The sequence below is a fragment of the Tenrec ecaudatus genome, chromosome 7 (assembly GCF_050624435.1).
Source record: "Tenrec ecaudatus isolate mTenEca1 chromosome 7, mTenEca1.hap1, whole genome shotgun sequence".
Taxonomy (NCBI): domain Eukaryota; kingdom Metazoa; phylum Chordata; class Mammalia; order Afrosoricida; family Tenrecidae; genus Tenrec; species Tenrec ecaudatus.
In genome coordinates, this window is record NC_134536.1 from 63,420,279 (window position 1) to 63,434,431 (window position 14,153).

General features: G+C 38.8%; 1 protein-coding gene across 3 annotated transcripts in view; it reads right to left on the reverse strand.

Moving 5' to 3' along the window:
• Positions 1-14,153, reverse strand: part of CEP57L1 (centrosomal protein 57 like 1) — a 62,341-nt gene that overhangs the window by 19,556 nt on the left and 28,632 nt on the right. For all 3 annotated transcript variants that reach the window (XM_075553995.1, XM_075553994.1, XM_075553996.1), the window contains exons 2-4: positions 13,379-13,541; positions 7,174-7,353; positions 5,984-6,105 (exon numbers count right to left, since the gene is read on the reverse strand). In XM_075553995.1, the coding sequence (XP_075410110.1) occupies positions 5,984-6,105; positions 7,174-7,353; positions 13,379-13,541 (465 nt within the window). The remainder of the gene's footprint in view (positions 1-5,983; positions 6,106-7,173; positions 7,354-13,378; positions 13,542-14,153) is intronic.

The following is a 14,153-nucleotide window of genomic DNA, read 5'->3' on the forward strand; positions in this document are numbered from 1 at the left end:
CAAGGGATGGTATTGTTTACATCTCCATAGGAAAGAAAGAGCAAAAGTAGACCCCATTCAGGAGTGCTAGTCCTAGAGGGCAACATTCCCGCTTGAAGCAACTCATTACCAGAGATGACTGCAGGGCTGGCCTCAGCTACAAGATGTCCTCTCCCTAGATGACAGTGCTACAAAGGACATCCCGGAAGTACAGTTGGGGAGAATGGCTGGTCTGACCTTTCCACATAGGGGCAAGTCAAGAAGGGAGTGCAACAGACCAGCGACGGGAGGGAAGCCACGAAATCCCCGAGGAATACCAACTGTAGACTTCTGACGGGGTAGGGTAGGACAGAACTTGGCACCTCATCTGAACTGGTGTGGGGTCACTCAGAAGGGGGCCACACTGAAAATCTAAAGATGGAATGGGTGGTGGGTTGGGGCACTAGTCAGTTCCATCCCTGACTCCAAGAATAACAATGGGACTTTTAGGATGCACACCTTTTAGACACGAATGCTTAAGACCAAAAGGATTCATGGCTGTTAGGCAAGTGGGTCCTGTGATATGGAACCGCTAAAGAAAATGGGAATAGACTGATGATTTTAACATGTCCATCTTGCTATTTGGCAGACACTCATCTGGTCTGTGTCAGAATCTGTTAGACTGGGGACTTTTTGTATGGTGTTTCTTTGTTGTTGTTGTGGTTTGTTTACACAAGATAGGCAGGATAGGTGATCCTACAGACAGCGACAGGACTGATGGTCCCTGGGGCAGGCATGGGAGGGGAGGAGGCAGTGGGAGGTGAGTGGTGAACCAATAAGGACAGGGGCAGGGGAATAGTAAGGGTTCCAAAATTGATGGCCAGGAGGGTGTAGCTTTTCTGGTCATGTTTGAACAATCGAATTTTATCTGAGAGGTATTACTAATAGGTGAAAGATGGGTAAACATGATAGTGGGGCAGGAGAAAAAAACGGAGGAAATAAGAAAAAATAGGTATATGTATATATGTAAATAAATAAACAGGTGTATTTGTTTATATGTGTGTCTATATGTAAATACAAGGAAGCAGATGGATTTTGGGCTTCTATTTATATCTTACCTAAGTACAAGAACAGTTTGTTCTAAAAACATAGCACTGTACATGACTCACTTCCCAACACGACCACTGAAGACAAAACGGGTGCATAAGCAAATGTGGTGAAGAAAGCTGATGGTGCCCGGGTATGAGAAGATGTAGCATCTGGGGTCTTGCTAAACAAGTGGTCATCTAACAGGGAAGCAACAAAACCCAAATGGAAGAAGCGCACTAGCATGTGTGATCATGAGGTGTCGATGGGACTAGGTATCATAAGTTCAAAAACAAGCAACCAAATCGATGTAAAGGAGCATGGATATTGTGGAGACCCCAAATCCACCTGTAAAATAATTGGACAGTCGCTCTCAGAAGGTCACACGGAAGGGTTGATAAATCCAGGGAGCAGTAGAGCACTAATGAAACACAGTTCTTTAGTGTTTCCTCCCCTAACTATTATGGTTTCATATGTTTTACTTCATTAATCATGTTAGACGTGTATATGTTAATTTGTAATAATTAAGATCGTTTGAAACATGAAAGCCAACATAGGCAACTCTTCAGAAACCGTAACAGGACTAATGGTTCCCTGAGGGTACAGGGAAGTGGGGTGAAGGGAGAAATTGTAGCGGACAGCACTGATGACTGTATAACCCCACTTAAGGGGAGCGAACCACAGAATTGTATGTGAATGGACATATTGGATGGTGTGAGATAAGGCAAGATAGATAGAGAGATAGATAGATAGATAGATAGATAAATGGAAAAGAATAGGGTTCCTGGGGGTGTAGGGTAGGGGTGGGAAGGAAAAAGGGGAGCTGACATCAAGTAGTTTAAGAAGAAAGAAAAAGTTTTGAAACTGATTGTGGTAGTAATATACTGCTTGATGTACTTGAACTATGGAATGCTATGGTATCTATACGAGCTCAAAAATTGTTAAAAAAAGAAAATAGAATATTGCTTACAAAGTAAAGGTAAATAGTTTCAAAAAACATCTGTCTCAGTTACACATACAGATATGTGGGCACATCTCTGTATTGCTTTGAAATAGTACTTAGCCTTAGAATTCCTGGATTCTGCACACCCCAGGGTTCTGAATCCATGAATTCAACCATCTTCAAATTTAAAACATTAAGCAAAAAACAAGCAGCTAAGCAGTTAAAGTAATCCCTCAAAGGCTAAGAGGGTACATAATGTACTACTTTATATCACAGTTACATTGTATTCAGCATATAAGTAATCTAGAAATGATGTACAGTATATGGGAAGGTGTGTGTAGGCTAGTATGCAAATATCATGCCATTTTATGAGAGGGACCAACTTTGGTAATCCCAGAGACCTGGGGCCAATCCCCAGTGTATGCCAAGAGCCAACTGTACTCACTATTCTGACTTTCTTCCCCCCAAAATCTCAGAGACTTTTGACCCTGTCAGAATAACCCATAACCAGAGAAGTGTTCGCTCATGAATCAACTAGAAATTGGATTAAATGTATGCACCAGCTGTTTCAGATGTTGAATGGCAGCATATAACTGTGATCCTTAAGATGAAGAACACATGCGATAAGCCCCAGGATTATTCCATTTTTCTGCTTGAACACACTTTCTGAACTGGCACAGAATGAGCAGAAGAGGTAGAAATCAACACTCATGGCTGTTAAGGTGACTGAACCTGTAAGCAAAGTATATGAGAGAAGGAAGTTGTGCAATATACACAGAGGTCCCTTTTAATCCATTTTGCTGAATATTTAGCTGCACATGCACTGAATAGACATTGTGAGGCCTGAAAGAAATGAGCTACTCTAGAGCGGAGTAGCGGTCACATGGTGCTGGGAGCAGTGCTCCAACCAGTCAGCCCTGTGAGACCTCCCTGAACACCCTGGGTAATCAGTGGAGACACCTCACCCTCCAAGGAAGGCTGTCCTCAGGAGCTAAGGCCACCCGGGTCCTGTCGACGTGATGGCAGTGAGTCTACTTTTAGAGTCCTAAAGGCTTCTCTAGACCTGCCCTCACATGCTTGAAAATAAGCTTTGGCAGTATCAAACTGATCTGCCTATAAAGAAACTGCCTGCCAGAACAAACCCACACTCTTAAAAATACACACACGATTTTGGACAGCATCCAACATATATAAAATTTACATATATCTAAAAATTACATATAAAATTACTAACAATACAACAAAGCCAGGGAACCTAAATCCATAATAAAAAAATATCAACAGCAACGGACCTCGATATGACTGAGATACTGAAATTAGCAGACAAAACCTTTAAGGCTATTGTTTTAATCAGGGATGGGAACAGAAAAACAGGCATAACACGTAAACACATGGAAAATGTCATTAGAGACATAGAAACTTTAAAAGAGAACCAATGGAAAATTTAGAACTGAAAATTATAATAACTGAAACAAAAATATAACTAGATAAGAATCAGGACAGATTGGCTATTCAGACTGAAAATTCAGTAAATATAAAGACAGGCAACAGAAATCCAACTAGAAGCTCAGGGGAAAAAGGCTGAAACACAATAAACTGAGTCTAGATGACCTGTGCTCTAGTACATGTTTCATTAACGCTCCAGGACAGAAAAGGGAGGTTGCGAAGAAATAATGGCTAAAACTATTCCAAGGTTTATTTTTAAAGATTAACCAATTGGTCAAAGAAGGTTAACAAACCTAAGCAAAATGAATACAGAGAAAACCCTGCGTAAGCATGCCATTGATAAAAACTCGAAAACTGGTCAGATAGTGAAAATGTTAAAAGCGGCCTGAGAGCAATTAAAGTAAGATTCCTCATTAGAAACTATGAAACTAGAAGACCAATATAACAACTGTATTGTGCTGAGAGAAAACTGAAACAAAGAGTTGACAACTAGGCTTATGTATCCGGCAAAAACAATGCTTTAAAAATTCTGAGAAAGAGTCTTCCAGATAACTCTAGAAAATAATTCCCTCAGCAAACCTGTGCTATAAGAAATTGTAAAATTAACACTTCAGGCTGAAGGAAATTTATTTCAGATTGAAAAATGAAAAGTACTTGAAATAGTTAAAGTCTGCATATGCATGTATTTCTTGTTTCTTAAATCACTTTAAAAGATAATTGACTAATGCAAAATAATAAAAGGGTGCTATGAGGTTGATCACTATGTTGAAGTAAAATATATGAAAATGATAGCACAAAGGAGGAAGGAATAAACGAACGTATACTACAGTAAGACTTTTTATTACATTAAGCTATTTTCAGTATTCCTGATTGTCTATGCTAAGTTAAAAATGTGTATTTTAATCCCTTGAGCAGTGATTCTCAACTTGTGGGTCACGACCCCTTTGGGGGGGTCAAGCAACTCTTCCACAGGAGTAGCCTGATTCAAACAGTAGCAAAATGACAGTTATGAAGTAGCAATGAAATAATTTTATGGTTGGGGAGTCACCACCACATGAGGAACTGTATGAAAGGGCCGTGGTATTAGGAAGGTTGAGAAGCGCTGATCTAGAGCAAATATTAAAAAGAAAGAGGAGGAAAAAGAAAGCAAAGAAGAAGATGAGACATTAATAAAGTTTTCAAGGAAATCAACAGTGAAATAATATTTTGAACTGAATGAAATGGTATACGTCACGAGTTAAGCAGTATTTAGAGGTAAATTTATAGTTTTAATTACAAAATGCAACACTGAAAAGAGAAAGATTTAAATTCAGTAACTCAAACCTTCAATATTGAAAGCTAGAAAGAACAAAAAACACATTAAAGTCTAGTTAGGCAGAAAATAGAAAAGATAAAAGGTAAAGTGGAAATCAATAAACTAGGACATAAGTAGAAATATAAAAAATATAAAAGTTTCTTTGAAAAAAATCAATACAATTTATGGAGTACTAAGTAGACTGGTAACTAGACGTGAAAACATATTATTAATATCAGGGATAAAACAAGAGATGAAAGAACAATAGACAAACTCTAAGAAGAAACAAAATCATAATCTTATATCTGTTAAATAAATTTATAATTGAAAAATATCCTATAAAAGAGCTATTGTCTTAGATGATCTCAATCAATATTAAATTTTAGCAAACATTAAACAATTACTGAGGTTAAAAAGTATATAACAAAACATCTGTCATTTAACCATGAACTGCAAAACCAGTGACACTCACATTCACCGTGGTGTAACCGTCAACACCATCCATTTTCAAATGCTTTATCGTCTTCAGTCAGCATGCCCCATTTCACACTCCCTCCTTTTCTTAGTAATCAATAAATTTAAAAAATGGATTTGCCTAATATTTTATATACTTACAGATATGTCATATAAATGGGATCATGCAAAATTTGTTGCGTTGTGTCTAGCTTACTCCACTCAGCACCATGTTTTCAGGTTCATCGATGTTATATATCAGACCTTCATTCTCTTTATGTCTGAATAACAATCCATGTTTGTTAGATGCTAGTATGCATCTCACCTTTTTGGCTACTGTGAATGATGCTGTGAGCACCTGTGTACACAGGTATGTTTACCTCCCTGGATTCAATTATTTGGGGTAGATACCCCGGGGAGTGTAAACTGCTGCAGTAAGTGACAATATTGTTTAACCTTTAGAAGAACTACTCAACTGCTTTGCAATTGCTACTCATCCTGTGAAACTTGCTACAGTCCATTTTTCTCATGATGTATAACCACCATAGTGCCCACCATAGTGCGCAGGACTCGTGCTAATTCCATATGCAAACAAACTGCATTCCAATTTGGGATGTATTTCACCAGGGCCTTTGTTCTAAGGTGCCTCTGGGTAGGTAGGCTGGAATGGCCAAACTTTTAGCTAATTATGCCACTTTATAGCCTACTTTACCTAAGGTGATAGCATGGCAACCTTCCAATGTTTTTAAATATCCCTAAAAATATTACATTTTATTGTCATTCTTTATACGAAATATGCTCACCTGTTGCTCTAAGATTATATTCTTCTCTCGCTCTGCATTGAGAACCATTCTCTTTGTATACTCTAGCTGCTTCTCTAGAAGAGTACAGCGAGACTGGGCTGAGTTTAACTGTATACTTATATCTATGGAAAAAAAGGGATGAGTCCATTAGTTGATCACATAGATTAGAGAATTGGGTATGATGAAAATGCATTAGGGTGAATTCAACCATGAGCTAAAAGTTCAAGTCATCTTTAGTTCCAAGTACTGACTCTTGCTGAATTATGAAAAATATTAATTATGAATTTTTCATTCTTTGTAAGTAACAGTTTGATTTTCACGTATACTTCTGCAAGTAAAGAATGGGTGTCCTGGAAAGTGACACCATTTGTTCTAACGGAGGACCTGCAGTCTCTTCCTGACCACTACATCCTACTCCTCTAGGGAACTGAGGAACACACACTCTACCATTCTCGTTTTCTGTGCTCTTGACTACTTAAAGCACAGTCAATTCCACAAGCAAGTCTCATCTTCTAATGCTTGGGTCATTAATTCAAATTTTGTCCAATTATCTCAGAAAAATTTTTCTTCCTATTTCTTCATTTGATATGTAAATCAAAACACAATTAAATCTTGTTCATGAAGGTGAATACATCATCATAGTAAAAAAAACAGGTTTTGATGGGATAATTTAAAAAATATTTACTGCCAAAATTCTTAAAATTCTAGTCTATGTTTTTATGATTTCCACAAAAACTTGTTTACTTGCCCATTCTCAAATTCTATATAATTACTTTATTATGGTTTTAATATTGTTAATTAGTATTGCTTTATATTTTCAAACTAAAGATCTATCTGAAAATATACAGCATTCTACTTACCTTTTGAAGGGCCCTTAAAGGGTCCCTGAATTGGAATTGATTTGACGGCAGTGGGTTTGCCTTTTGGCTTGAGAGTTATCTTATGGTTTAAAGTGAATTTTTCAGTTACCTGAAAACACGCCAATTTCTAAATAGAGCTTGTCTAAGAACTAAAACTTTCCTTTTTATCTCAAGCATATACCAATCGCCCCCATGCATCAGAATGTCGGGGCCTCAAGGTCTGCATGTATGGAAAAAGTAGCTGAGTAAATTTGTTGGACTGGGAGCATTATTTTCAAATTGTAAACTTTGGTAGCCCCTCCATTTCGGGGAGCCACTGCACTGTCTTACCTTTTTTCTGCTTTATCAGTTCCTCGTGTGCCAAATTTCGCTCATTTGTTTCATTCTCCAAAGCCTTTTTATACTGTGCAGCTTCTTTGGACAGTATGTTCAGGTTATCTTCAGCTTGTGTTCTCTCTACTTCTAAACGATGAATCTTGTCTTGAAGAGTTTTCAGGGCTAGGATGAGTGCTGTTGTAATAATAACACAAATTGCTTGAGGTTTTACAGCTGGAATTTTTGAGCACTGATGACCATAGTAACATGTAAAATGCACAGCATATTTCTGTTAGTGAGCTAGAATACTGTACAGGTAATGTACATGTCTTATAGAGTAAAAATTACTAAAATTCTAACGAGAAACATTTTATCTAGCATGTGTTTTAAAACCAGTATGTTTATGATTGTATTTTGTGAACTTCTAGGGCAGAGGAAACAAGTAACTGTAATCTTGTTGTTAGGTGCTGTCAAATCTGTTCTGACTCATCAAAACCCTTTTGAGATGCAGTCAATTACTTAACATGATCCCTGGGCCATAATCTCCTTTGTGGTGCACAGTAAACTCTGGCCTCTATGCCTGTGGTTAGAATCCTATTTCGGAAGGAGTTCTCTATTTAAGGCAGGGCATTTTCTGAGTCTCCCATTTACTGGCATGATTCAAATAGATTATCCTTTGTTTCCTTAGGGGTATGGTTTACTTAAAGGCAAAAAACAAATCGCCGTCAAAGCCGTCCCTGGTGGTGTAGTAGTTATGTGTTGGGCTGTGCTCCTTAAGATCGAGATGCTCTGATAGAGAAAGATGGGTCATTGGCAGTGAAGTTTTAAAAAAACTGTAACCCAAGCCTTCCCTCTTGTGATCTCTACTTCCTAGTGAGCGGTGGTAGAAGCAGAAGGCCTGCTTTGACTTTCAGACAGTTTTGGTTTGGGGAACTGGACCCTGCGTTTGGTTTGCCTCTGTCTGACCTCCAGGTCCTGGGACTTGAGTTGCAGTTTGGTTTCACCAGCTTCTTCAGTCTTGTAGATGAGGAGGATCCTCCAGACAGACCACTGAACTTCAGATGGGGGACTTTTAACATCTTGGAATATCTGGACATGTGGGACATCTTTAATCTCCACCTCCTTGGAACGAGTCTAATACTAATTCTAAAAGAAATCATTACCACATGTGATAGTTAGGTTGTGTGTCAACTTGGCTGCACCTACAAGACGTGGGTAGAGTACAACTTTTCAATCAGGTCACAGCCTGATAATGTCTCCTTGTAGGTGTGATGTATTTGATATCTGCAAGAGACACTATAGAGAACTGACTTTCTCATCTTCTTATACCTGATGGCCTAGAGCCTACATCTGGCTTCTTGGAAAGGGGGCCACGATATGGCCTGCAGACCCTGAGACCTGTCAGCAGTCTGCCAGGCTGTTTGTTGACCTTGGATTTCCTTTGGCTCTGCCTCTATAGTTCTGTGGTCTTCCTGCTCTGGTTCATCGCAACGGCACCTGCCTGAGTTGAGAAGCACCTCCAGCTTGCATCTGACCCCAGATTTTAGTTGGACTGAGCTTGTGCACTTTGTGGCTGTGTCGGTCACTTTCTTAATATAAATTTATTTCCTGATATACATTTTTATGCACATTTGAATATCGCTAGTTTTCTTTTTCTAGAAAACCCAGCCTAGCACACTACACCTTTGTACAGCAGAAGAAACTGCTGCCGTGTGCTGCTATCCTCCCACTAGTTGGTGTAGTACCTGAGCTTACTGTTGCCATCACTGGATCAATCTATTTCCTTAAGGGTTTACCAAGCAAGATGTCCTTCTCCAGGGAATGGTCTCTCTTCAAGAGACACAAGGTCTCATCATCCTTATTTGTAAAGGGTAGTCTAGCTGTACTCCTTCAAGACAGCTTTGTTCATTCTTCTGGCAGTCCATGTCATGGTCGATATTCCTCAATGCCTTCATAATTAAAATGCATCAAGTTTTAGCTTTCCCGACTTATTGTTCAGCTTTTGCATGCATATGCGGTGACTGACTGGAAAAAACATGCATGGGTCAGGGCCACCTTGGTCCTCCAAGGTGACATCTTTGGTTTTTGTTTCAACACTTTAAAGAAGTCTTTTGTAGCATATATGCCCCAAATCATTTGATTTCTGACTGTAATATTAATTTAATAAAGTATTTTCATATCTCCAAAGACTATTTAAAAGTCTTGGGGTGAATGGGCATGGTAGGTTGTTAGGAGGGTCTGGGTCTGGATATACTTAGCAGTCCTATTGGCACAGTGGTTAAAGTACTTGGCTAGGAATCCAAAGGTTGTAGTATGAACCATGTCTCTCTGGGGGAAATTTGGCAATCTGCTTCAATACATTTATGGCTTTGGAAACCTGATGGCACAGTTCTACTCCATCCTATAGGGTCACTCTGAGTTGGAATTGAGTGGACAATAGTGGGTTAACAGGAAAGTTTAAATTAAACAAAGATTTTTTTCTATCTTTCATATGTTCAGTTTTGGTCAACACACAAATATCTATTGTATTAAAGTCCAAGATAAAGTGTTAACAATGAGGATCTATGAGGTAAAACATAGTTTCTTCCATTAGATAAAAATATAATTTGTTTATTTGATGTTAGGTTTGAACAACTATAAGTAGGTAAATATGTACTACTGATTTTTATTTAGCTTTATAAAATCTTCTTAGTTTGGATAAATTCATAGTTATAACATTTAAAATATTTTATACAGTCTATTAGGTTGTAAATTCATTTTTAAACCGTCAAACTATAGACTAATTGTCATTGGCTAACTTTCATATAGTTTACAGATAATTAAAAAGGTGTTTGCTAGAGTTTTTGTTTGGCTTTTACAAATGAGATAAAGACATGACACTTAAGACTCTTTATATATCTAAGGAGTCCCAGGGTGATGCAAATGGTTAATGCATTCATCTGCTAACTGAAAGGTTGGTGGTTCAAGTCTACCCAGAAGCTATAGAGCAGTGATTCTCAACCTTCATAATGCCACGACCCTTTCATACAGTTCCTCCTGTTGTGGTGACCCCCCCACCCCCCATACAATTATTTTCATTGCTACTTCATAACTGTCATTTTGCTACTGTTACAAATCGGGCGACCCTTGTGAAAGGGTTGTTTGAGCCCCAAAGGGGTCGTGACCCACAGGTTGAGAACCGCTGCTTTAGAAGGCCTTGTGATCTACTTCCAAAAATCAGAAATTGCAGATCTTATGGAATATAGTTCTACTGATACACATGGGTCAGACTGATTCAATGGCAAATGGTTTACATGATCTCTATTGCTGGCTCACTAATTTGGATAATTACTTTTTCTTGTCATAGTTTTATTCCATAAACCTGGTCTATTGTTTTTAATTAAAAGATCATTTTATTGGGGGGGGGTCTTAGTTGTACATATGTTGCCATCATTATTTTCTAAATATTTACTTTCTATTGAGGCCTTGGTATCAACTCCTCTTTTTCCCCGCCCTACCCAACCCCCCTTATGACCCCTTGATAAAATATAAATTATTATTTTCATATTGAGGTAGTTAGTTTACTGTGCTAACCTGGCCAATAAACCTATGTGGGGTTAATTGAAGGATGAAGGGATAAATGGCTCAGTGAGCCTTGCTAGTTCTCAGGTTCTTGCTCTCTGATGGTCAGACCAGGGTGCAGCTGCCTTAGCCAGTTCCCTGCTTCAGCTGGCATGTCTCACTTCCTGCAAGACATCCGTGAGGAAAAAGCCACATGGACCTACCCTGATGCATCCCTGGGTGCTGGAGCAGCCGTGTGGAGACCCCTGCCAGCGCTGAGATGCTTACACACTCACTGATTCAGCTTTCCTCCTGCACTCCGCATCATTGTGTGTGTTTTGTGAGATGGAGGAAGATTTTGTGCATTGGTGCCAGAAAAATGGGCTAATGTTGGACTTATGGGCTTGGGCAGCACTGGGTTGGGATGTTTTCTTGATGTACACATACCCTTTATATAAAACTCTCTTATACATGAGTTTCTGTGGATTTATTTCTCTAATGTACACAGACTAACACACATATCTTATACCTACTGTTGTCTCCCTTCCCCCACGGTTTCTGTTGTTCATCCTCCTTGGGCAGGAGGGGTTATGTGCTGATCATTGTGATCAGTTCCCCCTCCCTCCTACCCTCTTGATATTGCTATTCCCATTCCTATTCCTGGATTCCGTGTGTCGTGAGCTCTTATCGCTTATCTGTACCTGTGCACATGCTCCAGTCTAGTCTCCAGTGAAAGGCAGGACTGGGGTCATGACAGTGATGGGTGAGGAAGCCTCAAAAAACCAGAGAAATATTGTGTGTTTCACCAGTGTTATACTGAGCACTGGTTGACTCATCCCCTTTCCTATGATCCTTCTGTGAGGGAATGTCCTATTAACAACAGATGGGTTTCAGGTCTCTGCTCCGAATCCCCCCTTTCCCAACGATATGGGTTTTTTGTTTGTTTTGGGTCTTTTTAAGCCTGTTACCCAATCCTGTCAACACCTCATGATTGCACAGGTCCGGTGTGCTTCTTCTATGTGGGCTTGTTGCTTCTCTGGTAGATGGCTGCTTGTTTAATTTCAAGCCTTTAAGATCCCTGGCACCCTTTGCTTGATAGCCAGGCACCATCCACTTTCTTCACCCTATTTGCTTATGCACCATTTTGTCTTCAGTGATTGTGCTGGGAGGGTGAGCATCACAGAGTGCCAGGTTGTTAGAACAAAGTATTCTTGCATTGAGGGAGGGCTTGAGCAGAGGCCTTAAGTCCGTTCACTCCCTCAGTGTATTACCACATAAATAAATATACATAGGCCAATTCCTCTATTTTTATGAATTAATGTATTTACATATATACACACTTATGCTTATACCTCTATCCATAGCTTTGCTTCCTAGATCTATTTTCCTAGTCTGTTTTATTAAAAAAAAACCCTTTATATTGTGAATTTTCTGGGGGTTTATATTTCAGATCATCAGTTTCACATTCAACAGCTTAAGCTACCTATCAGACTCCCCCCTGGTTTACCCTGTTCCACCCCACTTCTTTTCCTTTTCTTGTTCATAGAATACTATCATCCCCTTTACCCAAGTCAATACCTGTCTACCCTCTAGCCCAGAGTTTCCCAAAGTGGGCAATACCACGCCCCTGGGGCTGCTGAGTCATTACAGGAGGGACTGCAAAAACAGATACCTATACTGGATTATCCAGGATTATGGGCTAGAGTAAAATATTTTTTCACTGTCAAGAAGGGTGCTGAGTAATATTCTTCCTAAAAGGAGGGCATTAGGCCAAATATGTTTGAGAATCTAGGCTCTAGCCTATTGCTTCCCCTTCCTTCTCTTCCTCTGTCATCCCTAGTAACCATCAAAGTCTGTCTCTTTGGATATGAAACCCCTTGTCTTGATTTTTCTTTTATAACACTGGCCTCATATAATATTTGTCCTTTTGTGAGTGGCTAATTTCATCATTATTCCTTAGTGACGCATAGTATCCATTGTGTGTAAGTATCAAAGGTTCTTTATCCATTCTTCTGCTGATGAGAATTTAAGTTGCTTCCATCTTCTTGCTGTTGTGAACAGTGCTGTGATGAACAAGGGTGAGCATACGTGTGTTCACGGTATGACTCTTGCTTCTTCATGACATATACCAAGTAAAGGGATTCCTGGGGCATGAGGCATTTACAACTGGGCATTTCTAATTGTAAAACAGGTCTATTAATGACAGTCTTTAATTCAGTTTTAAAATCTTCCTAAATTTGCATTTAAAAGTTACTTAAAAATTTTTTGTAGTTATTCCAATGTACTGCCTAGGGATTTTAAAGGGTGATTTTAAAAGTATTTAACTTTTGCATCTAACCCTTGAATAAGATACAATTCCATGAATATACTAGCATTCTAAATATCTAGTTTAGAAGATTTAAAATGTGATCTTTATACTTCAGAAACGACTTTCCTGTTACATAATGAATTTTTTATGATAAACCTGTAACATATGTTGCACTGGTTATGCTAAGTTGAAATAAAACATGTCAAATGTCCTGTCTGAATTCACAGAAACTTCCAGCAATCAAAATTAAGTGTCAGTAAGTTTACATAAATATACGATCGTATTGCTAATTTTTCTACAGAAAATGCAAGGTTTTACATGAAATGTTTTATACGCACTCCTAATCTTATTACGAATTTATGCTATGATTACCTTGGCTATTTGGACTGTGAAGCATCTTAGGAGGACTAACTTCAACTTTCACGGGGTAGTAATTCTGAGATGCCTCATATTGGGTGAATGACGGAGCAAACACTCTTTCTGGAGGTTTAAGATAGCTTCCGACTATACTATCAATTAATTCAGCATCCATTACCTGTGGAGAATAAAGGGGTGGTGGTATAACATCATTCTTTCCTTTGTGGGTGACAAAAATACTCAACAATTTAGGCACAATTTTCACATAAATATATAAGCTTATTATTTGGAGTTGCCTTTATGAAATACAGATTCACTAACTGCCATCCAGCCGATTCTGACTTGCAGTGACCCCATAGGTCAGAGTAGAACTGCCCCTGTGGTTTCTGTGGCTCATTTTTTATGGGAGTAGAAACTTTCATCTTTCTCCCATTTATGAAATTATCACACATTCAACTACAATTTACTTAGAAAAAACTGCTTATTTTCTGTAGAAAGATAATAGGCAATTCTGCTTGCTATTCAATGCGTATCTGCCTTAGTCTGAGCACTTCCTCACAAAGAGTGGGGGTTTGAAGGCAGTGTATATTCCATGAAACAACACAGCTTTTAAACACAATGCAAACACGTACTCTGATTCTCTATTACTGACTGCTGGAGCCCAGTACTCCCTGTTCCTAAGGGGCTTTCAAGGTTAATTCTGTCTATACATAATTTCTGAGTCTAATTCTTGAATAAGATACAAATAGAAAGATTTCAAACAGTTTTATTGGCATATAATTCACAGATT